This window comes from Podarcis tiliguerta, assembly GCF_965153285.1.
Source record: "Podarcis tiliguerta genome assembly, chromosome: 17".
Taxonomy (NCBI): domain Eukaryota; kingdom Metazoa; phylum Chordata; class Lepidosauria; order Squamata; family Lacertidae; genus Podarcis; species Podarcis tiliguerta.
In genome coordinates this window covers 2,146,035-2,172,243 of record NC_139550.1, presented here as the reverse complement: position 1 = coordinate 2,172,243, position 26,209 = coordinate 2,146,035, and the positions used below count along the sequence as shown (strand labels likewise).

Below are 26,209 nucleotides of genomic sequence, written 5' to 3'. Positions count from 1 at the left end.
TGGCCCGCCCTGCAAGGCTGTTGTGGGGGCCAGGCTGCGCTTCCAGCGGGCCATTATGTGCTATACGAGGGGATGCCGTGGCTTGGGGGGGGGGCACAAATTAGGCAACTCCGAGAGGAACCCTGTGGTGGGGGTGGGGAATTCAGGAGAAGTAATAATCATAATATTTTTTTATTTCTACCCCGCCCTCCCCAGCCAAGGCCGGGCTCAGGGCGGCGAACAACCAATAATAAAAACAACAATAAAGTCCTCCTTGAAGGAGCGCACAAGTCAAAATCACACCCCGCCCCCATTTTGAATTCGAAACCGACGCTGAATCTGGAGCACTCCGCCTTCCCCTCGGAAGGGCTTTCTCGCTCGCACCACTGCTTGGAAACAAAACGTCCCGGGTGGGCTTCTTCCGCAGAGAGAGACCCCCGCCTTGCAGGGGGTCGGACTAGATGACCCTGGGGTGGCCCCTTCGGATCAGCGCCGCCGGTCTCCTCGGAGTGGCTTGTTCCCCGCTCAGCCTCCCTTCCTTCCTCCCTCCCAAGGCAAAGAGCGGCTAGGGGGCGCTTGGGCAGGATCGGGGCGTTCACCGGAAGGAGGAGGAGGAGGCGGCGGCGGAGGCTTTTGTTTCGTTCGGGGCTGCGCGAGGGAGAGGAAGGAGGGCTGCCAGCGGCGCCGGGCCTGGACGGGCGGCGGAAGCAGCAGCAGCGACCGTGAGTGTCCCCCTCAGTCAGTCAGCGCCGCCACCGCGCGTCGCGTCGCGCCGCGTCCCCTCGCCTCCCCCCCCCCCCCCACGGCTCCTCTTCTTCTCCCCTCACGCGCCTCAGGCCCCTCAGTTACCTCAGGAGCCCACCGAGGGGTCTTCCGGGCCGCCTGGCGCCGCTTTCATTATCATCCTCAGCCACCGTCGTTGTTGTTTCATAAATTTGCATACCGCAGGTCTCAGGGCGGTTCACAACATAAACAGAGAAATAATAATAATAATAATACAATAATAATATGTTTATATTATTATTATGTTGGTGTTGTGAACTGCCCTGAGATCTATAGATGAAGGGCAGCAATTCAGTGCCTGATTGTTGTTTTTGTTGTTTAGTAGTTTAGTCGTGTCCGCCTCTTCGTGACCCCCTGGACCAGAGCACGCCAGGCACTTCTGTCTTCCACTGCCTCCCGCAGTTGGGTCAAAATCATGTTGTTTGAGAACACTGTGCCACCATCAGATTTGTATACAGCCCTTCACCTGAAGATCTCAGGGCTGGTTCACGGTGTAAAAATACAAAATGGGAACACATGATATATAATGAAAACAAAGACAAATGGCATTTGTTATTCTCATACATAGCCATGGAGAGAACCTAAGGGGGAAGAAAAAGTGCTATCCTTGTTCTGAATGAGTATTATTATTATTATTATTTAAGCCTTGTTTATGTCCCAGCTCTGTGTGGCCTTATTGTTGTCCTCCTGCATTTCATGGCCCTGTTGGCGTCACTATTTGCAGTCTCTCTTTGATAAAAGAGAAATAATCAGGCATTGCCACATCCTTGCAACATATGTAGATGTAAATCTACACAAAGAATACTAGCATAGTCATATTGGGAGAAAACTAGGACCGAACCCATTTCTCTGACATGTAAGTATTGTTAAGTGCACATAAAACAAATCTATAAAGGAGCATTCTATCATGCAGGCTCTTGCCTGCAATCTGAAGCAGCAAACCTGATTCTGGACTACCTTTTCTGCTACTTTGAGAGCAACACCTAAATGGCTTCTTGGAGACTAGTCTAGGAGTAAATAGTATTCATGAAATGGCATCATTTGGGAGGGAAACTGCGCATCCCTGAATGAGCGTTTCTGTAAGGAAGTGCCCTTTGGGTTCTTACAATTTTATTATGAAGGAATCTTTTGTCAAAACACACACACACATCTGTTTTTTTCAAGCTCACACAGCACAATGATTTACTGATGTTCTTTTTCACAGGAACTTTCATCTCCGTTTTTAACAAAGAGCCCGAGTGTCTGATTGTGGTGTGTCCAGAATACCAGCAGGACTCAAGTAGGACTGTAGAGTGCTTATGAAGTAAACTGAACCGATTGCCGATCCCTTCCATGGATCCTTTGGGGGCTCCTTCCAATTTTGTGGATATTGATGGTTTGCAAGGCTGGGCTGATCTTTATGTGGCTGATCAGTTGAACTCTTCAGTTCCAGTAGAAAAGACTCAAGTTGATGCTTGCTCACCCTTCCCATATAGGAAAGACATCAGTGAAAAAATAATATTATGGTAAGCTTGCGCATCATGATTTTGAAATAATTGCATTCTTTAACATAAAATGCTTAGGCATTATGTGACTCAATGATTTTTTGGTTTAAACTTTGGCTGATATTCACGGGGGAGGGGTTTAATAAAAAAAACATCCTGAGCACTGACTTTTGTAGAACACTGATTACCGTATTTTTCGCCCTATAGGACGCACTTTTTCCCCTCCAAAAATGAAGGGGAAATGTGTGTGCGTCCTATGGGGCGAATGCAGGCTTTCGCTGAAGCCTGGAGAGCACCGACCCCTCTCGCTCTCCAGGCTTCAGGAAGCTATCCGCAAGCCTTGGGAGCCGGTCAGCTCTTTATTTCTTTATTCCCCCCCCCCAAAAAAAACCTAGGTGCTCCCTATGGGCTGGTGCGCCCTATGGGGTGAAAAATACGGTAGATTTGCTTTAACGGGTAAGAAGTTCAGCATATTTGTTTCATTTAGTAAATGAATGTTTCTGTTCCACCCTTCTAATACTCATGTACTTATTTACAAGAATTTAAAATCAGACTACAGTACAATTATTTAAAATAGCTATAATAATAAAAATATATAAAATGCGCAACAAATAAAATAGCACAACATTAAAAGTCCATTTCAAAGCAACAACAGCAGTGATAATGGGTAAAAATGACTTTAGGCAAAACACTATATCCATATGCCATAATCCTAAAATCTATGTCCAAGGTGCTGTTGAGATGTCTGTCAGCTAAATCTATCTGGCTAGCAGGCATAAGAGAGGACTTTTCTGCAGTAGCCCCCTGGCTTTCGAATACAACCCAAAAGTTAAGCAGGCCCCGCCTCTGTTATATTTTAAATGTGCTTTGAAGAGAGAGATTTTTCTAATGGTCTTAGGTGTTTAAAGTGTGGTAACAAATACTGGGACCAATTATCCATTGCTGGTTGTAGTCATTGCTGGTTGTTTATAATGAGACTTTTCCCATTTTCATTTGATGTATTTTCTTCATTGTACACCCTTCGTGAGATTTTTGTCCTAAAGACCACATAGAAGTTTAATAAAAATAAATGGATAAACCTGCCAGAATAAAAATGTACAGTATTTACAAGCTGGTTAAAAATGACCAGAGAAGAAGTCATCTGCCCTGGAGATGACAATATTGGTGCAGCCCCTGAAAAAGGCTGTATCTCTTGTAGCCATGACCTTTGCCTTGTCATATGTGGGATGCAGAGAAAGGCACCAGCTTTTGATTTTAGGGAGTGGGATGAATGGTATAGGAGGAGGCAGCCCCAGGTCTAAGTCATTTAGGGCTTTAAAGGTCATCACCAGTACTTTGAATTGTGCCCAGAAGCAGATTGTCAGTCACTGGCGATATTGCAAGATAGGTGTAACATGATCCCATAGACATGCGCCTGTTAACATCCTTGCTGCTGCATTCTGAACCAAGTGTAGCGAAAGCCTCTTCTTAAAAATATTCAGTTATGAAGTCACGTGGATATCACTTGCATATAAATTTCTGCTGTTCTATTGATGTATAATGCCCTGAATCTTCTTAACTGTATAGTCTGTACTTATAATGAGCACAAAGCAGAGGTAGAGGAACCTATGGCCCTACAGATGTTTTAGGACCACAGTTCCTTCATTCCTGACAACTCACCATGCTTGCTAGGCCTGATAGGAGTTTCTGCCCTACAACATCTGGAAGGCTACAGATTCCCCATCCCTGGTGTAGAGTTGGTACTAAACCTTTGAATTCCATGAGCAAGATGTTCAAATAACTCTTCTGTAATTTCCCTTTGTATGGTTACATAACTTTTAACTTGTAAGTACAGTGGTACCTCAGCTTTTGAACATCTCAGAAGCCAAACAATTGAGAAGCCGAACGTCGAAAACCCAGACGTAATTGGCTTCCGAGGTGCGCTTATCCATTTTTCAATGGATTCTGCCGACTGCCCATTGATCCCTGGTTTTTGAACATTTCAAAAGTCGAACGGTCTTCCAGAATGGATTACTTTTGAAAACCGAGGTTCCACTGTTATGTCTTTCCATTGTATTCAATTCCTGAAAAGTGATAAATTGGCATACTGTGCAATCCATGACTAACATGAGCACTCAGACACCCAGAGACGTAAATATAAATTCTTCTATTACTGCCTTCTTAATACATATCAGGAGAAAGCTGATGGGAAAAACTTAATGAAGTATGTTCTCTTTTATAGCCATGCAGCAATAATCATGTCACAGCTCTGAGGAGCTTCCTGTGTGTGTCTGTGTGTTGTGCTTCTATTTTCTTCCGTGCCGCCTGCTGAATGGTGGTGATTTTTCCTCAGGAGGGGGGATGTAGCACTGCTGAACTGCACAGCCATAGTGAACACCAGCAATGAGTCTCTCACGGACAAGAACCCAGTTTCTGAAAGTATCTGCACACATGCGGGACCTGACCTGAGGGCTGAGCTACAGAAGCTCAAAGGTAAGTATAGTAAAGTTAATCCAATTGACTTCAAAACGTTCAGCTTGAACCAAAAAGGGGGCTGCACTTTGGTTTTAAAAGTTCATTTCACAGTAAAAAAAAATCCATGAACAAACTATGCTGTAAAGTTAAAATGTGTCTGTCATAATGGTCATGCTACATATGTGTAAGACAAAGAGTAAACAGACATTTGGCATATTTTAAAATTAATATTTCATATATTTATCTTATATAGTAACAATTCAGTTTATCAGCTACAAAGGTGATAAAAAGTAACAATACAATAAAATTAGAAGCTGATAAACATAACTCTACAAAGTAACCAAGAGTGTCTCTAACTTTGTTCTTTAAATCTGATATAATAAGTTAATTTTGTCACTGATGCATATTTGCTTACTTCATTATACCGATCTTTGATAGATGGAGCTGTCTTTGCTGTGTATAAAATTATTCCAACTGTCAACAAATATGAAATTAATTCTGAGCCCTCTTCCTGAGTTTTCTAATTAATTTAATAAAAACACAATTGGGTGTAATGGAAGCAAATATTTGGAGGGATGATTTTTTGAACAAAGAATTTGGTCATTGATAAATGTTTCAGGTTAAAAAAAAAAACATATCTGAGGAAGAATTAAACTTGCAGCCCAATTCTGTACCAAGGGTTTACATATAGAAAACCACAACATGAGTAAATTAGAAATAAACTACATCAACGACTGTTGCGTGCGTTGTGTGTACTACTGTACCATTTTACAGGGCTAACCAAACTCTTCCCCTACAACAATATCTGATTTAGAGAAAAAGCTTCTGAATTCAAAGTATGTCTCTCTCCTCCTCCCTCTTCCCCCACCCCCTCTTCAAATTACAAATTGCACAGCTGAACCTCCTCATAAAATAAGCAAGGTAATAAATTTCTTTAAAATGACCATTAGCGATGCAAGAATGAATAGGTGATGATATGAATAAATCATGAAAAACATTCATGGCAGATCTTTGTAAAATATTGCAACACTTGCTGTGATTTACCAGAATAGGTCAGCCTCAGACCATTGCTTATAAAGTTGGTCTGTCAGATTTGGACAAAACTACAGTGGTGCCTCACAAGACGAAATTAATTCGTTATGCGAGTTTTTTCGTTCTGCGAGTTTTTTCGTCTTGCGAAGCACCGCTGTGTATTGATGGTTTCCCATAGGAATGCATTGGCGGTTTTAAAAAAAAAGGCGCAAGACGTTTTGTCTTGCGAAGCAAGCCCATAGGGAAATCCGTCTTGCGAAGCAAGTCAGAAAACGAAAAACTCTTTCGTCTTGCGAGTTTTTCGTCTTCTGAGGCATTCGTCTTGCGAGGTACCACTGTAAGTTGCAGGTAGTTATAAATAAAAATGGAAGCAAAAGCTTCCAGATTCCTCTTCCGCCTCCCCCTTTACCTGCACCAGTGTAGGGTTGTGTGAACCCAAGGCTTGCACCGACTTATTCTCTCAGTAAATCATGGCTTATCTCTATGTCTAACTGAGACTTCTCTGTACACAGCTGTGCATGCTGCTTTTTTCTCTTACCTAGGTTTGGCAGGAAGCTTGGATATAATATGGAGAGCTGTTGTGTGTTCCCAAATCCACCCATAAAAGAGGATCTCTGTGCTAGGCCTAAAATCCTTATATTTCAGTTGCTTCAATATTACTTAGCTCATCCTGCTTTGTTTTGTTTTCCTACAGGCTGCCGGACAGGAGAAGCCAAGCTGACAAAAGGATTTAATCTAGCTGCCCGTTTCATCATTCACACCGTGGGTCCCAAATACAAAAGTCGATACCGGACAGCAGCAGAAAGCTCCCTGTACAGCTGCTATCGCAACATTCTGCAACTTGCAAAGTAAGCATGTGTCTGCTTGTGACAGGCAAGTACCTTGTGAAACACACATACACAAACACAGCAACAGTGCATGTAATATTTTGGAATGTGTAACTAGTGTAAAGGTATCTGAAGAAAAGTGCATGCACACGAAAGCTCATACCAATAACAAACTTAGTTGGTCTCTAAGGTGCTACTGGAAGGAATTTTTTTATTTTGTTTTGACTACGGCAGGCTAACACAGCTACCTACCTATATCTAGTGTAAAGAAATAAGTTTTAAAAACTTAGCTATCATACCGTAACATCTTGGATAGCTTGTGAAAGTATACATGTCAACATCTAATCCCCTGGCTCTCTTCATCCAAACATATATTTTCCACGTGCTTTAGATTCTTCCGTTCCCCAAATTCCAATATTAGTTGCTTAGTAATGGGGGTAGATGATGAGAAGCACTACATGCCATTCCAAGGAACAGAATGCATTGGAAAGCCTGGTTTTATGTTTTTATATGGGTTCAAAGTCACCCAGAGTAGCTGGAGCAACCCAGCCAGATGGGCAGGTTATAAATAATAAAAGTATCATTATTGTTGTTGTTGCTATTGCTATTATTACAAAATCACTTGTTAAGTATAAATTCTTCTTTGGCGATCACTCGTAGCCGAGTAAGATTGTCTTCCATGAACAGGCTTATAGCAGTGAGTCTACGTGACTGTGGAGGCCAATTCTGGATCCTCACGTCCTTCCACAGTGGGACATAGGTTTCCGGGTGGGAGTAGATCATGGTGAGGGTGCCTTCCGAGCATGCCTTCCTCTTAGCACATTTCTCCCTTTCATCCTGAGTTTGAGTGTCTTCAAAGCCCATGACACCTTTGGTAAAGGCTGTTCTCCAACTGGAGCTCTCGCAGGCCAGTGTTTCCCAGTTGTTGGTGTTGATACTACTTTTTTTTTTTAGATTTGCCTTGAGAGAGTCTTTAAACCTCTTTTGCTGACCAGCATTACGCTTTCCATTTTTGAGTTCAGAATAGAGTAGTTGCTTTGGAAGACGATACTCGGGCATCCACACAACATGACCAGTCTGACAAAGTTGATGTTGAAGAATCATCACTTCGCCACTGGTGATCTTTGCTTCTTCCAGTACACTGACATTAGTTTGCCTGTCTTGCCAAGTGAAGTGTGAAATTTTTCAGACACCGTAGACGGAATCTTTTGAGGAGTTGGAGATGGTGTTTATAAGTGGTCTGTAAATAAATAACATAATAAATTGCAACTGAGGATCAGTTCAGAGAATGACTAGTAGATTAAGGATGCAAACTGACATCATTTACTAAAAAATTCTACCGTTTCCTTTTCTCCCTCTTTTCCATTGCTAAGCTGCTTAACACATCTCCTATCTGATATAACCCCAGACATGTTTTGCAGACTTCTACAGTGTCTTCATATGGATTTTGTGTTTGTGAGGTGGGATAGTGGTGAATGGTGGCAGCTCTGTGTGGCTTTTTGTCTTGCCCAATGTCTGAAAATTTGTTTAAGATCGCAAGCACTGTGTTTCTTGTCCTGTGCAGATTATTGGTTTGTTAGGTGTCTCACATCTAAAACTATGGGTTTGTGTGCAAAATTACATGTTGGGAGGTATGAGACCTTCAGCGTTGCAGCCTCCTCAGTTGTAAACCTAGGCAAGCTCTAGGGCTACATCATCTTTGTCTAAACTGTTTATGCTCTTTGAAACAGTAAAATTTGCAACACTGTGCTCTTCTGAATGATTAACGGCATTTATGATTCTCTTGGACTCCTTTTAAATTGTTTGTTTGGTTTCATGCTGTCACTTAGACATAATCTATCAGATATCAGCACTATGCCTTGTCCCTCATGCCAAGGGATCAAAAGTCTTAAGCTTCAGAATAGTTAAGTTAAATTATTCCCCACCATCAGTTTATTTTGGATTTGTCATCTCCCAAGTTCATAATCTTAAAATTTTGGAAAATTTGTTTCCTTTTTAAAAAAAATATAATCTATAGGTAATTTTAAGAAATAACCGGTAATACTTTTTATTTTACTGCTAAATATCCCCAGTAATCCACATAATCATTTTTTAATGTGATCCAATCTTCACATCTTTTGGCATAGTTTACACTATAGCTCCTCCTTGTGATCTGAAAACCATGTCTTAAGAAGTAACCAGCAAACACAAAACATCCAATGATACTGAAAACACTTAAGCCTCCTTTGTCAAGAGTTGTTATAACAGCTATTAGGAGCAGTGGGGGTTTCGTGAAAATTTCAATAGAATCTCTTCCCGCTCTTAAAAGCTTTTGGAGAGCAAAATCTATCCACAGTATGAAGCAAAAGTATAAACATCCATAATCATGTTAGTCATGGGCACCTATTATGGATTAAGCCATCTCTGTGAATCCTTTTTACTATTTGATTCCAAATTTGGTGTTGCTCCGGTAATTTTAATGACCACTGTTGGACCACTACAACAAATGCAGCCTATTCATACAGAATAAGCTGACATGATCCTGCTATGACATCAGTTGCATGGGTTTGTTTGTGATGCTTACGCTTTTCATTATCCTTCTGGCTGCAGGGAGCAAGCGATGTCCTCAGTCGGATTCTGTGTGATAAACACGGTGAAACGAGGTTACCCTTTAGTGGATGCTACCCACATAGCACTGCGTAAGTAGCCTTGAAAGGATCTTTGCTGGATATATGGCTTCATCTACATGCATTGTGCTTTGCTAAGAACGACAGAGCAGGATTTGTGATTATTTTGGTTATATATACTTAGAAGAAGAAGAGTTTGGATTTGATATCCCGCCTTTCACTCCCCTTCAGGAGTCTCAAAGCGGCTAACATTCTCCTTTCCCTTCCTCCCCCACAACAAACACTCTGTGAGGTGAGTGGGGCTGAGAGACTTCAAAGAAGTGTGACCAGCAGCTGCATGTGGAGGAGCGGAGACTCGAACCCAGTTCCCCAGATTACGAGACTACCGCTCTTAACCACTACACCACACTTAGGCTTAGTTACAGTTGAATATTGGGACTAGAGGGTTGTGGCAAAGGGTTCATAGGAAAATACATGTTAATCTAAGCCACCTTAGGTCTTCAGTTGCAAAGCTTTCACTTAAGTCAGGGGTCAGCAAACTTTTTCAGCAGGGGGCCAGTCCACTGTCCCTCAGATCTTGTGGGGGACCGGACTATATGGCGGGGGGGATGAATGAATTCCTATGCCACACAAATAACCCAGCGATGCATTTTAAATAAAAGCACACATTCTACTCATGTGAAAACACGCTGGTTCCTGGACCATCCGCGGGCCAGATTTAGAAGGCTATTGGGCCAGATACGGCCCCCGGGCCTTAGTTTGCCTACCCATGACTTAAGTTGTCATAGTGTAGAAACTATAAGAATATGCAAGTTAAAATTTGAGGAACTAGTAAACTGTGAGGTAGGTGACTTCCCCTTTTGGTTGCTAGGAATGCAGCGCCTTTATTTTCAGTTGGCGGCACAGCTGTCTTGATGTGGTGCTACGTTGAAGTAGGTTGAGAAAGATGGTAATGTGTGGTTGAACTCCCTACAGCCCAATTCAAAACATAATTACTGAAGTGGGGACTATATTGCAATATTCTGACTGCAAAGGCCCTCTCCAATCCCCTGCTCCACTTCCCTTAGACTAAGTTGCAAACGGCTGTCCTTATACTGAAAAGTGCAACTGTCTTTTCAGATAGAGAAAACAATTTTAACGTTTTACAACAGCCCTTGTGGTGAAGTAAAATGAAGGAGTCGTAAAGGACTTTCATGCAAGTTGCACTAAGGGCTGTAGGTACTTATTTTCCTATGTACAGCATTCGTCTGAGAAAGGCATTAATTGAGACTGAGAAAACGAAATCCCAAACCCAAAGCTATTATTGTCAGGAAACCCAAACATCACCACAGTATATGTGGTCAACAAGGATGGGCAAAATAACTAATTAAATTAGATCAATTAATAACATAAAATAATGACGTAGAAAAGGGTACTCCTATATTTCCCATCAACATGGGGGTCTGTTTCTTCTCGTTTTGCTGACTGTGTGTTGATTTCTCCCTCTTCCACCCACCCACCCCCCATTGTAGGAACCGTCCGGCGATTTTTAGAGGTTCACGGGGAAACTCTTGAAAAAGTGGTGTTTGCAGTGTCTGAACTTGAAGAGGTATGTAAAGTATTCTGTTTATGTCTGTAGGCATTGCTGTGCTGCTGAACTAACCCAGTCCCAAAACCCTTGTGCCTTGACCTCTATTTACTGCTCTCCACTCCAGTGATTCGATTAACTTCTCATCCAAAAGTACACAATCAACTTGGTTTCAATACCTTCTTATTCCTTCAGACAAATAGTTGGAATTTTACTGTTCTTCTAAATAGCCTTCATCTCATCTGTGCAATTTACGTGTGCAAAGTACTAATCTTGAAAGTTGCCCTGTGTGGCTGCCAGGACCCATTTTCTCCCCCAAGGCCACTTTTCCGAATTGCAGCATGAAGTTTGGGGCAATCCCGTACTCACTGCCACAGCTCTAGTGCTGGAGCTGGACAGGAGAGCTGGAGTTTTGATTTGGCTCTGCACTTAAAGGCACATTCCCAGTGCTCCAAAAGGGTGAAACCAAGCCAACAAACTCACGCACCCCTCTCCAGCTCAGAGTTGGAGATGGCAGTGGGATCTTCCTTTGATTCTGTGCTTGTGAGGTGCTCTATGTTCCTTGGAAGCAGAGACACAAACCTTGGCTCTGCACTTCAGCTTGAAGCTAGAAAGGGAGGTGGGAGGTTTATGGTACACCTGTGCTTCCAAAGCACTTTGGGGAAGGCTTAAGGGCTGAAGTTGATCCCTTCTTGGCACTTCCAAAATACAGCACAGCTGTTCATAGCTGGGTGAAGCTTACTTTGCTTGCCACAGCAAGTATTCTGTTGCACTCTGGAAGCAGAATTCTGGCACCTGCCCTCCACAAAATGTTGCTGCATAAGAAAAGGATGGAAGGCTTGTAGGGATCCATCTATTGAACTCTAGTAAAGGTAAAGGTACCCCTGCCCGTACGGGCCAGTCTTGACAGACTCTAGGGTTGTGCGCCCATCTCACTCAAAGAGGCCGGGGGCCAGCGCTGTCCGAAGACACTTCCGGGTCACGTGGCCAGCGTGACATAGCTGCTCTGGCGAGCCAGAGCCGCACACGGAACGCCGTTTACCTTCCCGCTAGTAAGCGGTCCCTATTTATCTACTTGCACCCGAGAGTGCTTTCGAACTGCTAGGTTGGCAGGCGCTGGGACCGAACAGCGGGAGCGCACCCCGCCGCGGGGATTCGAACTGCCGACCTTTCGATCGGCAAGCCCTAGGCGCTGAGGCTTTTACCCACAGCGCCACCCGCGTCCCCTATTGAACTCTACCGCACATCAAATGCACAGGTTCTCCATCCCTAGCGTTAGGGCATAAGGATAGGATGCAGATAAGTGAATAGGTTTATTGTTTCAAACTTGTATTAAAACTTATTCTCTACATCCTAACCTTTCTGCATATGTCAGATGTTGAAAGGAAAATGATGGGGGTTGCAACATTGTTCCACATATGGGAGAACAGTAGATCTTGACTAACCAGTCAGTGTGGTGCTATCATGATCTACCATGCAAAAGAATACCAGGAGGCATTTAATTATCTTTGTGACCTGTTATCAACCTGCCTTGAAAACTGGAGATCTAAAGCATTCTCAAACATTCCCTTTTTTCCAGGATACTTATCAGAAGTTGCTGCCTCTGTATTTCCCAAGGTCTCTAGAAGAGGAGAAAAAGTCCTTGCCTTTCCTTCCTGTTGATATTGGCAATGCTGATGGGGAGCCAGTCGTGCCAGAGCGTCAGATCAGAATTAGTGAAAAGCCAGGTGTTTCTGAGGGTGAGTTTGCAGAGTGTGCCCAGAGAGTCTTCTGCAGAGTTAGGATAAACATCAGCAACAAAGCTAATGTAGTTATCCTCAAGACGTGGGGAGAGATAGGTATTCAAACTATAACTGCTTTTTCATTTGTAGCTGGAATGGGTGAGAACAAGGTCGAGCGAATTGTCTGTGAAGCTGATATAAGATAGGATTAGCTCCTGCCCTTTGGCTCTGTTTCGGCTTCTCATGCCTGGGAGCAAATCTTCTGTGGCTCTGGATCTGTGTAAGTGTATATCACACTTAAAGCTTTCAGGTCTTCCGTGAAGGGGAAACTCCCTGGAAATACTGTATTTTATTTCCCCATAAAAGCAGACCCAGTCATTCCTCATCAGAGGAAGGCATTTCATGATAAGTGACTCTTTCCCTCAGTGTTCAGAGGCACAACTTGGCCTGAATTTCCTCTCCTCACTGCTGTGGGCAGAGTCCTCATCCAGTTTTCCTCTCAAGTTTGCCAAGAGAGCTGGATGTTTGGTGGGAGACTGGAGCTTTAGGTGCAGGGCTTGACTGACCTCCTGTTGATCTTTTCTCTCTTCTCCGCCATCAAGATCCATATGCCTGACACCAGCCAGTTGCCACTGAAGAGGAGGAAGAGGGCAGTCTCAGAACATACATCACTTGTTGTTCTTATACATCACCTTAGGCATGCACACAAACACATATCAAGTACAAAACAATAATGAAACAACTAAAAATGGTTAAAAACAACACAAAAACCAGAAGGTGGATTTTAAAAAGCAATGTGAAATAGACATCCATGGCAGAGATCTATTCATCCAGCTTGGAAACCTTGTGAGTAAAAACCAGCACAAACCTGTGTATGAAAGGCTATCCATGAAGTCTTACAAGAGCAGTCTTGCTTCTGCCATGACAGTAGCTTCATCAGATTTCCATGACTGGAAATTCCGTCTGTTAATAGACCATTATTAAGTCTGGTCCAGGCGCAGTTGGTGGCTCATCAACCTCCTGGCAGAGGTTATTTATATCCATCCCAGTCTGGCTTTGGAGCAGAAACTGCCCTGATTGCTTTGGTGGATGATCAGGGAATTGACCATCTTTGGGTTAGGAACACATTGTCTTGATGGTTCCAGTCCTATCCAAATGTCAGGGTTCAGAAGGTAGTGCTGGGCTGCCTCCAGGTTCCATTTTCCCTAGGCTTTCTTAATATATACATGCAAGTTCTGCAATTGAGGCTTGGCTAAGACTTCACAGAATGCCTCCTATCTCCAAGAAAGTGCATTCACATGTTCAGTGTTCTGTATTGGCTCTGAACAATTACGCCTAGCTGACATACTTGTGGCTTGCCATATTGTGAACTCTGAGTGCCACACTTCATCCACTCTGCTTGCTTTGCAGAAAGAGATACTGATGAACTCATAATGCAGTGCAATATAATCTCTCTCTATCTCCTGTCCATAAGTCTCATTGTTTTCCTGGACTGGACTTGTATTGTGGCTCCACTTTGGACAGTTACTTCATTGTTCTTGCACATCTTTTGCAGATAATTCTGATGAGGAAGGCCTGGAAGCAGACTTCTCATTTATTGGTTCCCATGCTTTTGCCCGCATGGAGGGAGATGTTGATAAACAGAGGCGTCTTATCCTTCAAGGGCAGCTCTCGGAGGCAGCACTACAAAAGCAGCATCAGAGAAAGTAAGAAGTTATTGCAGATGACTATTCCTGTTGGTGATTCATTGTGTTTTGAACTTCAATTCTATATGCCTGGGAGCTGCTACACTATTCATGGTGTATTTTAGCAGATTTAGAAACACGTGGGGAACACTTCCTCTTGTGCTGGGGGCTTTAGACATAACTTCTGTGCTATTTAATGGAAGGATGGCAGCTCAGCTGCTTATTTTTGTTTAATTAAAAAGGTAAAGGGACCCCTGACCATTAGGTCCAGTTGTGGCCGACTCTGGGGTTGCGGCGCTCATCTCGCTTTATTGGCCGAGGGAGCTGGCGTACAGCTTCCAGGTCATGTGGCCAGAATGACTAAGCCGCTTCTGGCAAACCAGAGCAGCGCACGGAAATGCCGTTTACCTTCCCGCCGGAGTGGTACCTATTTATCTACTTGCACTTTGACGTGCTTTCGAACTGCTAGGTTGGCAGGAGCAGGAACCGAGCAACGGGAGCTCACCCCATTGTGGGGATTCGAACTGCCGACCTTCTGATCGGCAAGCCCTAGGCTCTGTGGTTTAACCCACAGCGCCACCCGCATCCCCCTTTGTTTAATTATTTCCAACTTAATCCCACACTGCTCCACTTGCGTTTTCCTTTTGGATTCTGACAGAGTATAACATCATGCGAGAAGTATGACAGGTTTGTTTGCTGTATTTGTCTAATAATATGTCTCTGGAGGTGGTCTTTGATTGCTAAACATGACAACCAGATCAGTCTAAGTTCTGACACCTTATGTGGCTGCCTTCCAGTTACAATCGCTGGCTTTGTCGAGCCAGAGCAGAAGACCTGTCTGATATTGCGTCCCTTAAAGCTTTATACCAAACTGGTGAGTTCAAGGTCGCAAATTCTAATTGCCCCATAACTCTTCCTTGTTGAATATATTGTAGTGAAGATATAATGTGATAAAAGGAAGTCTCCGTGTCTTAATGCTACACTGTACAGGAGAATCCAGCCTTTGATAATTATTTTTAATTTTGTACACATAAGTAAATTGGCTTAGTCAAAGATTGGCAAAAGTAATGCAAGATTGTCATAAGTCGTTCAGTAGAGGATGGTCATTGACCTGAAAAGGGCTTGAAACAAGGAGCATGACCTATACGGTCCCAGACAACTATGGCCCTTGAAACAGTGCCCTATGAAGTGAAAGCTAATAATTAATTTAATAGTATTGCTCCCTCATTGCTAAAACCATGTGTTTATGAGCTACCAGATTTTAGGCTGAGCTTTATTTCTGCTCACAGAAGGGGGGGGGGGCTTTAAACTTAACCTTTAAAAGTTTCTGATTTTTATTCTATTTGTAGGTGTTGATAACTGTGGTCGTACAGTAATGGCAGTGGTTGGAAGGAACATTCCTGTAACTCTAATAGACATGGAGAAGGTGAGATCCTAACAAACATAAAAATTATTGGTGATTAAATAGTAAATTTCTCTTTGGATACAGATTTATTTATTCTTTTGTATATTTATATCCTGCTCTTCATCCCCAAGAGGATTTCCAGAGCACATGACAATTCATTTCAATTCAAAACACATTAACATATCCGATAAGGCCAGGCTAACAGCAGCTCTGGACCTGGTCTTTAACTGGGAGTACAATTCCACCAGCATTTCCACTACTTCACCTAAGTTAGATGGCAAAGCGTAACACAACTGGCTGTCATTAGTATGTTGACAGATCTTTTTGCAGACATAAACAGGCATATACAAAGCATTTCTCCACAGGTAGTGGAGCCATGGTTAAGGCTGCGTTATATGTAGGGCTGCCTCTGAAGACGGTTCGGAAACTTCAGCTACTGAGAGTTGAGCAGCCAGTTTGCTCACTGGAGCAAGACGGTTTGAGCATATTACACCGATCCTGGTAGCACTGGCTACCAGTTAGTTTCTGGACCCAATTCAAAGTGCTGGTTTTGACATATAAAGCCTTAAACAGCTCACGACTGCAATACCTCAAGGACCACCTCTTTCCATATGAACCTACCTGAGATCATCTTCTGAGGCCCTTCTTCATGTGCCTCCTCCTCGAGAGGTTCAGAGGGTGGCAACACGAGAACAGGCCTTCTCTGCAGTGGCTCCCCATCTGTGGAATGTTCTCCCCCAGGGAAGTTCACCTGGCGCCTTCATTATACACCTTTAGGTGCCAGGCAAAACGTTCCATTTTTAACCAGATCTTTGGTTGACCTGATCAACCCTTTTAAAATGTGGCTCTTTTGGGGGGAGGGGGGGTTATTGGGTTAATGTTTTTGTTTTTATTTTGTATATTTTGATCTTTCTGAGACCTCCAGGTATAGGCCAGTATATAAATTCAATAAATAAATAAAATAAATAAGGGGGAATTGGAGCTTCTGGTTCAAGCCTACCACTTTGTTCATGGTAACTCAGGATTTGTGAGCTCACCACTTGCTTTGGGTGAGAAAGGAATGGCATCTTTTGTTGGGGAAGAATTTATTGCGAAGCGTTCACTTTTTTCTTTCTTGAGAGAATCTGTTCTCATATGTAAGTGCTGCATATTCAAAAAGTTTGAAAGAACTTTTTCCTCGCTCCCCCTAAAGTTTGCTCTGCTTTTAGCCGTATTACTCATGCAAGGATGGGTGCTGCAGTCCTCTGCTGAAATCTGACCTTTGTGACTTTTCTCTTTCTCCAGGCGCTCTTGTACTTCATTCATGTAATGGACCACATTGTAATGAAGGAATACGTCATTGTGTATTTCCACACGCTCACTAATATCTACAATCACCTAGATTCCGATTTCCTAAAAAAACTCTCTGACATTGTCGATGCCAAGTAAGTATAACTCGGAAAGGCCCCAAAGCCTTTCTCCTTACTTCCCTTTTGGATCAAAAAGCATCACAAAGAAACTATTTTAAAAGGGAGTGGGCGCAATGAGGCTTAGTTTCATAATATGCCCAGTCACTCGTGTGACACAGCACCTTTGGGCTGCTAGAATAAGCTTCCTTGGCTTTATGAAAAAAGCATGTCAGCTGTCATGAGACTACTCATTGTCTCTGTAGAGCTTTCCCACAGAAACAATTCAGGACAGTGCTGCACATACATTAATAAGTTGCGGGTTGAAACAAGTGCCCTTTTTTACATGGAGCAGATTGCTAAGAACTTGTTTGATTTCTGCAAATGTTCATTTAAAACATGAGACGTTTACTGCTCTTGTTGTTAACCTAGGTACAAAAAAAATCTGAAGGCCCTGTACTTTGTCCACCCAACGTTTCGCTCAAAGGTGAAGTATGCCCTACTCAACGGGGAAATTGTACGTTGTAGTGGGTTCGGTTGTAGTGAATGTGTGGGATCCCAAAATATGGGGCATAATCAGTTTGTACAAGTCCTTTGCATGCTTCTTCTATAACATCAGCTGACTAATCACGTAGCAAGATAGGAATCAGGACCACTGTCATTTGGATTGGTTAGCTCTTTCAAGCTTTTCGTCCAAGCCATTTAGATACCTGCCCCTAGGGTGAAGGGTGAGTAATTACTAACAACAACAACAACAACAACAGTAGTCTTACAGAATGCTATATTAACATTGCTAAACTAGCAATCTGAATTGTGCACGCACTTTTACCTTTGTCTGCTGAAATGGTGAAGGAATTGCTAGATTGTTAAGACTGAGACTCTGGGCAGTTATTGACAGTTTTTCTGGTAACATTTATTTCTCATTCTTGTCTATTAGGTTTCAACGTGGTTTTTCACAACCTTTACAGTCTCAGGACTAAAGGACAAAATCCACCATGTGGAAAGCCTCCAACAGTTGTTCGCAGCCATTCCACCCGAACAAATTGACTTTCCCCCGTTTGTTCTTGAATATGATACTAGGGTAGGTGGCTTCAGGCACTACTGAGTGTTTGCTTCTGTTTCTAGTCTGTATGGAAGCAGCTGCATACAGCAAACCGGGGTGTGGGGGTGGGGGGAGCTTTCCTTCCGCCTGATTTAAAAGAAATCTGAGGGGATTGCTTTGGAAACAAGAAAAAGCTTGGAAACTGACTGAATCTGTGAAAGGCTTGAAGCATTTTCTCTAACGGAAAGAGCTTTAGCTACACTACCTTAGTAAAACTGAAGTGAATATTGGTTTAGGTGTTGTGCAGTTCTGAGAAGCCCACAGGCAGCAGCTGGTATATGGAACAAAGAGGAATGCTTATCATGAAATGTTTGACATATGTGGTACTTAAATCATCTTGAGTTAAGTCCTCACTTTCAAAAGATTGTTGAAGAGAGCATGATCTGCAGTACACTGGGGGCTGAGGAGGAGAAAAGCACCCAATAGCCATGAAGCAGCTTATCATGGCTTTTGTTATAAGGCGCATGTCCTCTAAAATCCTAGCTTCTGGTTTGTGCAATAGACTCCTTAAAGTTGTACGCCAAGAGAAAATCATCCCCCACTCTTTAACTTGTTCCATCTCCTAGTTCTTTCCTTCCAAGTTTGCCTAAACTAAGTTTGTGGGCTTCCTTACTCACAATCTCATGATTTTTTGCAAGTCTACCATAAAGTTTGTGTGGGAAAGATTTATAAGCCAGCCCCCAGCAGATTACACTGTATTGTTCGGTAGGTCAATTCTTATGTTACTTTTTTCAATGTTTAGATTACTACCTTTGTTACAAACATTAGAATGACTGTATGAGAATACAAAAAATTTCAAAAAAGTAAAAAATGTCCAGTAGCACCTTAGAGACCAACTGAGTTTTGTTCTGGGTATAAGCTTTCGTGTGCATGCACACTTCTTCAGATACACTGAAAGAGAAATCACCAGACACTTATATATAATGGGTGGGTGGGTTTTTTCTCAGAAGGGCAGTGGGACCTCTCTTGATTCGACTCCCAGAACAATTCGAAAACCAAGGCACGGCTTCTGATTGGCTGCAGGAGCTTCCTGCAGCCAATCGGAAGCCGCGCCGGACATTCAGCTTCCAAAAAATATTCACAAACCAGAACATTCCAAGATTTGTGGCGTTCAGGAGCCACAATATCCAAGAACCAAGGCGTTTGACAACCAAGGTACGACTGTAGATCCACTCTTTCAAAAGGTTTCCCTCTTTGTGTGAGTTAGTGAAGTTTTTGCGGGGGCGGGGGATTAAAGATCCTTGAGAGAAACATTTGGGATGGTGGCTACCTTCAGAGTCAGAGTGGTGGCCCTGCACATGGCTGACGTGTCCACTTCCACAGATTCCCTTGGAGAAAATGTTCCTTGAAAGGAAGGGAAGATTGCCCAATTCTGGGACAGATTTTTCATTCAGCAAGATTTAGGAAGATTTGATTTGTGTTTTACATGTGTATTCATGTCATCTCTGTCTCTCGATCTCTCTTTGTAGGAAAATGGATCGTATTATTCCTATCCGTCTTCTCCAGACCTCTGACTCTGCATCTCTGCCCTTTCTGGTTTCCCAGCCTCATGAGATGCTGCTTGCCGTACATGCTGAGCTGACGCAGCCTATTCAGAGAGATCAGAGAGAGGAGTTTCCTCCCACCTCTGCTATTTTTTTACAATGGTATTTGCAAGGACACGTGCAATCTAAACTCTCGTCGCAATGTGCTGTGTATTTAAGCATCAGTCCAGTGGAAAAGTTGATTTATGAACATGAGCATAGATCACACACCCCTCCCCCTCTTGATTTCAAGGGTTTCTCTCCCACCCCCAATGAATGCCATTTCCCCAAGAGATCTCTGAACCGTGTTTGAATCTGATCTCTGCCAAGTTCTCAGCAATTCCTTCAGTTATGTGTGTTAGAGTGGCTTGGAGGAAAAGATACAGTGTTCTAAGGTCTCCTCGCTTTGAGTCCACCTTCAGTGGTGACACAGTTACAGAGTTCCCTGTAGAAATTTCTGCAAGGCACTGTTTCAAGCCCTACAGCTATTACAAAGTTAAGCATCATAAATGCTATTTAGCTAGGAATCTGGTGGTCTTGTCTCTCTTTTCTGGATGATGTAAGGACGCTGCTGCTTTTTCACGAAATAATAAACCCGAAGGACATATTAGCAGTGTCTCCTGTAGTTCATGCTACTTGCATTTGAAATAACAAGATGTGTGAACCCTGATTATCACCTGGACTACATAATCTCCATTATGATGCAGATTTTTAATCATTAGAAGTAAACCAATGCAACTTTTATTTTGAAAATAAATTATTTGGTAGTGGCCTTGTAGAATTGAATCTATAACTTCTCTTGCAGAACCTTACAGCTTTCATGGTTGCTTCATCTGCCTTCTTACATTTTTGAAGTGGTGGATCCAACGATTCTGTAAATACTTAACCTCAGAGGAAGTTTTAGATGAGACACTGGCTGAAAAAGGAGGGAGGATGAAGAAAATATTCACACATGAGAAAGCAAGTGAAGTTTGTAGAAAGGAGAGAGGTGAAATGGCCCTGGTTGAATTTCACATTTCTATAATATAATCAGCCACACCCCTTGCCTTGCTGCTATTTTCTGCTCTGTTCTTTCCTATTTGAGAATAATTACACCATATGGGAAGATGTGCACCAGATAAAACTGCAGTAGCTTACTCTGGTTTAGATACAAGGTACACAGCATGGGTATGTTAATGGACACATGCCTACATGACCCATTAAACTGGTAAGCAAATGCAGTTGATTCTCATTTAAAAACATACCTCTAAGAGGTTCTGAAAATACAGTGGTGCCTCGCAAGACGAAAAGAATCCGTTCCGCGAGTCTCTTCGTCTTGCGGTTTTTTCGTCTTGCGAAGCAAGCCCATTAGCGGATTAGCGCTATTAGCAGTTTAAGGGCTATTAACGGCTATTAAAGGCTTAAGGGATTAGCGGATTAGCTGCTAAAAGGCTATTAGCAGCGCAGCGCTTTAGAAAAAGGGGTTGGGGAGCGAAAAAAACCCTCAAAAATCGCAAGACATTTTCGTCTTGTGAAGCAAGCCCATAGAGAAATTCATCCTGCGAAGCACCTCTGAAAACCGAAAGCCCTTTCGTCTTGCGGGTTTTCCGTCTTGCGAGGCATTCGTCTTGCAGGGCACCACTGTACGTCTCTGCAGTTTCAAGATTCAGATTCGCTGAAAAACTAGTAAAAGCAGTGGGCAGATTCTGAAGGAAACTATCTAGAAAGGTAGAACTGAAATTAATTTTTTGCAGTGTGAATAGTTGGAGTCAGAGACAAACCACAACACTTCAGTATCTGAAGCAGGAAATTCAAAGGATGCCACTACCCTGACTTAAAAAAAAAAAAAAGGAGGTGGGGGCAGAGGAGACTCAAAGTGACTTTACAAAATGAAATTTCAATACATAGAATATTTCTTTAACACTGAAGGTGATTCAAACATAAGATAACTTTTCTCCTTTCCCTTAACTGCCCTCAATACTTGAAAGCATGAAGACTAAACCCCTATTATGGAAAGAAGTATAAAAGGTAAAGGTAAAGGTACCCCTGCCCGTACGGGCCAGTCGTCTCCGACTCTAGGGTTGTGCGCCCATCTCACTTAAGAGGCCGGGGGCCAGCGCTGTCCGGAGACACTTCCGGGTCACGTGGCCAGCGTGACAAAGCTGCTTTGGCGAGCCAGCACCAGCGCAGCACACAGAAACGCCGTTTATCTTCCCGCTATAAAGCGGGTACGTATTTATCTACTTGCACTTAGGGGTATAGCAAGGAAGTATAGCAAGGGCATAACACAAGAAATGCCCATGAGGGGTGAAACATCTTCACCTGGCCCAAAAGATTATGTTGGCACCAAGGGAGCCTTCCTGATCCACTGCTGCAAAGGCACTCTCTTGTCACATTCATCCCGACTGCTGCAAAGCACGACACTAAATTAAAACCATTTCCAATAAGCAGAGTGAGAGAACATAGTCACAGCTTGCATCCAATTAAATATACAAGGTAATTGTGTGGAATGTGAGGTGGTACTTCTGTGTGACAACTGAGCATCCTAATTAAATGAGCATGTTCCCTTTTAATGAAAAAAAGGGGATTCCGCTTCATCAGAAATTGTTGCAGACGGCTGAATAGTTTGCATTTTGTGACGTATGGGTATCACTGAGACTTCAGGAGTCAGAAAAAGGTTGTGCAGAGGACACACAGTGGGCTTGGAGAACATTCCACCATCAAAACACATAGCAGAGGTTAAATACATGAGTTCATGCAGCACTGACAGAATTAATTTTATCCTGTTTATGCCCCCCCCCGTTTTATATTTACAGATCATATTTTCATCCTTATACAATAATTAACATAAAAAAGAATTTCCTCGTGTTTTGATGTTTTATAGTGTATGTTGCTGTTTTTAATGTACTTGCTTGTGAGCCACCCTGGCATCTATGGATAAACGGTGGTATCGAAAAGTGACTTCATTTGTGAAATACAGTAATATAAAAAACGATTGTTTAGGAGATTTGTAGCCTCCATCCTAATATGGCAAGGGTTGTAGCCCGCACCAAGAGAGAGAGTGTTGCTAACCAGACAATTTAACCGCTCCTGTGTGGTCCTCACAGCTGCCACCAAGTGGAAATCTCTTTTTCCTAGCTGTCTCTTCTAAGCAGCCCTCTGTATAGAACCATAGAATTGTAGAGTTGGAAGGGACCCGAGAGTCATAAAGTCCAACCCCCTACGATGCAGGAATGTCAACATGCTGTCCCAATTTGAAATCATACTGGACCCTGCTTAGCTTTGCATACATGCTAGCAGTTTTATCGGTGCACCACTAGGAGCGGTTATGACCTTTTGGGGTTTGTGGACCCATTTGCAATCCAGGTGCAGTTGTGGGCATCACACAAGCACTGTAATAATAGAATACTACTTATAAGACTAATTTCAGCAGGAGGGAGGGACTCTGTGGGCTCCAGGGTCTGTAACTGTGTCTGTGAATAAATTAACTGTGTTAGTTAACACTTTGCAACTTAGTTCCAAGTAAGTGTTTGTAGGATTACCGGTACTTCCTCACCCATTCAATTCCCTGCACTGAGTAGTGTACTAAGGCAGCTAAATCTGAGGTAGCAAATTTACATTTTCTTCAGGTTCTGGTAGCTAAGAACTAGGTTTCAGTTTCCCAGGCTGACCTTTTCAACCTCCCGTCTTCTAAACAGGAAGCAGTCATTTTATAACCAAGATGAAAAAAATACAAAGTGGCTGAATAGTTTCATTCTTTAATGCTTAATGTGGAATACAGTGGTACCTTGGGTTAAGAATTTGTTCTGGAGGTCTGTTCTTAACCTGAAACTGTTCTTAACCTGAAGCACCACTTTAGCTAATGGGGCCTCCTGCTGCCACCACGAGATTTCTGTTCTCATCCTGAAGCAAAGTTCTTAACCCAAGGTACTATTTCTGGGTTAGCGGAGTCTGTAACCTGAAGTGTATGTAACCTGAGGTACCACTGTACCGTAGTTAGTACTGTACTCTCAAAATCTACTACAGTTGGAGTATTTCTCTTAAGTAGAGATGGTGGCGATTTTTGCATTAATTGAGCTTGCACTCAAACTGAGCCCTGTCTGCTTGCTTGCAGACGGTCATTTGTGAGCCAGTCAGGTTTCATGTAAGTGTTAGCTATATTTATCAATGCAAATTTCTTTAATTGTAAAATAATAATAATCAAACCAGGTCATTATGACTGCACAACTCATTTCAATGTCAGACCAGTTGTAATACTGGAAGGTGTATTCTCTTGAATTATGTGTAACTGAGGTGAGGACAATAGCCTTTAACGTTCCTTGTTGCTTTTCTAATCCTGTTTTCTACCATGATTGGAGGAAGAGGGTTAGTAAAGCTGAATTTTGTAGCTCAGGATTGTTGTTTTTTTGTAAAAGCCATAAACACAGAAATACATGGACACACGGTTTGCCATGCAGTAGATGTCATTGCCACATCCGTGCCACTTCTTTCGCTAACAGCTGATAATAAAAACAATACAATCTATATACATTACCAGGCTAACCAGAAATCCATTCTTAACCATGCCTAAAGGTAAAGGTAAGGGACCCCTGACCATTAGGTCCAGTTATGGACGACTCTGAGGTTGCGGTGCTCATCTCGCTCTATAGGCAGAGGGAGCCGGCGTACAGCTGCCGGGTCATGTGGCCAGCATGACTAAGCCACTTCTGGTGAACCAGAGCAGCGCACAGAAACACTTTACCTTCCCGCCAGAGCGGTACCTATTTATCTACTTGCAGTTTGACATGCTTTCGAACTGCTAGGTTGGCAGGAGCTGGAACCAAGCAACGGGAGCTCACCCCATCGTGGGGATTTGAACCACCGACCCCTAGGCTCTGTGGTTTAGACCACAGCTACTCATCAATAAATCCAATTTAAATCAAAAGCACATCAAACTGCAAGTAGATAAATAGGTAACTCTCTGGCGGGAAGGTAAACAGCATTTCTGTGCGCTGCTCTGGTTCGCCAGAAGCAGGCTTAGTCCTGCTGGCCACATGACCCAGAAGCTGTCTGTGGACAAACGTTGACTCCCTTGGCCAGTAAAGTGAGATGAGCACCACAACCCCAGAGTTGTTCACGACTGGAGTTAATGGTCAGGGGTCCCTTTACCTTTACCAGGTAAATTGGGTTAAGATTCCATCCATACTCCTGAAAATATTTTACACCCAAAGCCTTAATCATGAGTGAGTATAGCCGCAAGGCAAAGGAGGTTTAGTATCAGAGTTTACTTTCTCCTAGATGAGCTACCTTCCCAGGTTGACAAGCCCCATCTGCCCCTCACTTCGCTCTGCAGCAGGGGCGGAAACTGCCTTCTTGACCATTGGACCCACTATTGGTTTCATCCTCTCAGTCTGCCAGTGCCTGTCTTCACATGCAGAAGTACGCTGTTGCTTTTGCGGCTAGGACCACAGGGTTGCTCTCTGCAAATCTGCTTCATATGGCTACACAAAAGACCGTCCTTCAGAAAACCACTTCACTGTCAGAATTCAAAGTAAGCGTCCACATTTCCGTCCTTAAACGAATCTGCCTCTTTGTTTCATGGCTCCAGGGTTTCTAACTAAAAGCACTTCATGTCAGTGTCACTGTACCAGTGAATCCTTATTCTGTTCTTATGGGGGTAACACGATAGTAAAGGATAAGAAACGACATAGGGTGCCGTTCTATAGATCATGCTTCAATGCAAAACTTATGAGTCAACATCTCCAACAGAACTAAACAAAGAAATGCCTTTCGGTTTTCTCAATTCTTCTCCCAGCTTACTCTCTGGTTTCCACAGTGACGAGGATGTCCAGGAAATGTTTGTCAGAACAATCTCCAGGAAGAGTTAAGATCAGCCAGCAGGGAAGTGTTATTGTTCCATAGCCTGCTGCAAACAAGTGACAGAGACTTGCCCATATTTGCTTGGTTCATATAAGGGAAAGGAAAAAGGAAAAAAGCACCAACCCTCTCCTCTGCTGTACAACATTAAAAAGTGTATGGCTGTACCTGATGATAGATAGCTGAATACGGTGGGTTAGTTTTTCCAAGAGAGTAGCTGGTCACTTTTGTTGATACAGGCAACCCTCATTTTGCATGGGGGTTACATTCCAGACCCCCGTGAGCATCAGTGAGGATTGCCTAAATCGTTCCTCCTGCCTGTGCTCTGCCCTACCCCTATTCCGCCCTTTTAATGACAGTGACCAGTTTGTGGGACCAATTTCAGTGGTCTGCCCCCGTCCCTTAATGGATCCAAATGGCTTCCAGAGAGTGGTAGGGGTGTCTTATCCCATGCTGATGGCCTCTCAGCTGATTTCCTGGAGGTGTATTTGTAGGATTTGTTGTCAGCTGCCAAACTGACTTGCTATCCAATTTAGGTCCCTGTGCACCTTAATGCTATGGTTTTCCCAGTCGTGATGTATGGAAGTGAGAGCTGGATCATAAAGAAGGCTGATCGCCAAAGAATTGATGCTTTTGAATTCTGGTGCTGGAGGAGACTCTTGAGAGTCCCATGGACTGCAAGAAGATCAAACCTCTCCATTCTGAAGGAAATCAGCCCTGAGTGCTCCCTGGAAGGACAGATCGTGAAGCTGAGGCTCCAAGACTTTGGCCACCTCATGAGAAGAGAAGACTCCCTGGAAAAGACCCCGATGTTGGGAAAG

General features: G+C 43.1%; 1 protein-coding gene across 2 annotated transcripts; it reads left to right on the top strand.

Annotated features, from left to right (window-relative positions):
* Positions 1–629: 629 nt before the first annotated feature.
* GDAP2 (ganglioside induced differentiation associated protein 2) lies at positions 630–20,161 on the top strand. 2 transcript variants are annotated; one of them, XM_083420240.1, is made up of 14 exons: positions 630–701; positions 1,967–2,267; positions 4,579–4,718; positions 6,427–6,580; positions 9,149–9,237; positions 10,677–10,753; positions 12,312–12,471; positions 14,009–14,159; positions 14,936–15,012; positions 15,488–15,564; positions 16,828–16,967; positions 17,361–17,415; positions 17,866–18,009; positions 19,500–20,161. In XM_083420240.1, the coding sequence occupies exons 2-14, from the start codon at positions 2,095–2,097 to the stop codon at positions 19,542–19,544; spliced, it is 1,482 nt and encodes a 493-aa protein (XP_083276366.1). In that variant the 5' UTR covers positions 630–701; positions 1,967–2,094; the 3' UTR covers positions 19,545–20,161. The 2 variants fall into 2 exon arrangements, with proteins under 2 accessions (XP_083276366.1, XP_083276367.1); XM_083420241.1 differs by having other exon boundaries at positions 656–707.
* Positions 20,162–26,209: the final 6,048 nt, after the last annotated feature.

What these genes read in the sequence shown, in the direction of transcription:
- GDAP2 (XM_083420240.1), top strand. Translation starts at nt 2,095, where the DNA reads ATGGATCCTTTGGGGGCTCCTTCCAATTTTGTGGATATTGATGGTTTG. An exon ending in AGTGAAAAAATAATATTATG is followed by an intron (nt 2,268 to 4,578) that starts GTAAGCTTGCGC and finishes ATTTTTCCTCAG; the next exon opens with GAGGGGGGATGTAGCACTGC. An exon ending in TGCTACCCACATAGCACTGC is followed by an intron (nt 9,238 to 10,676) that starts GTAAGTAGCCTT and finishes CCCCCATTGTAG; the next exon opens with GAACCGTCCGGCGATTTTTA.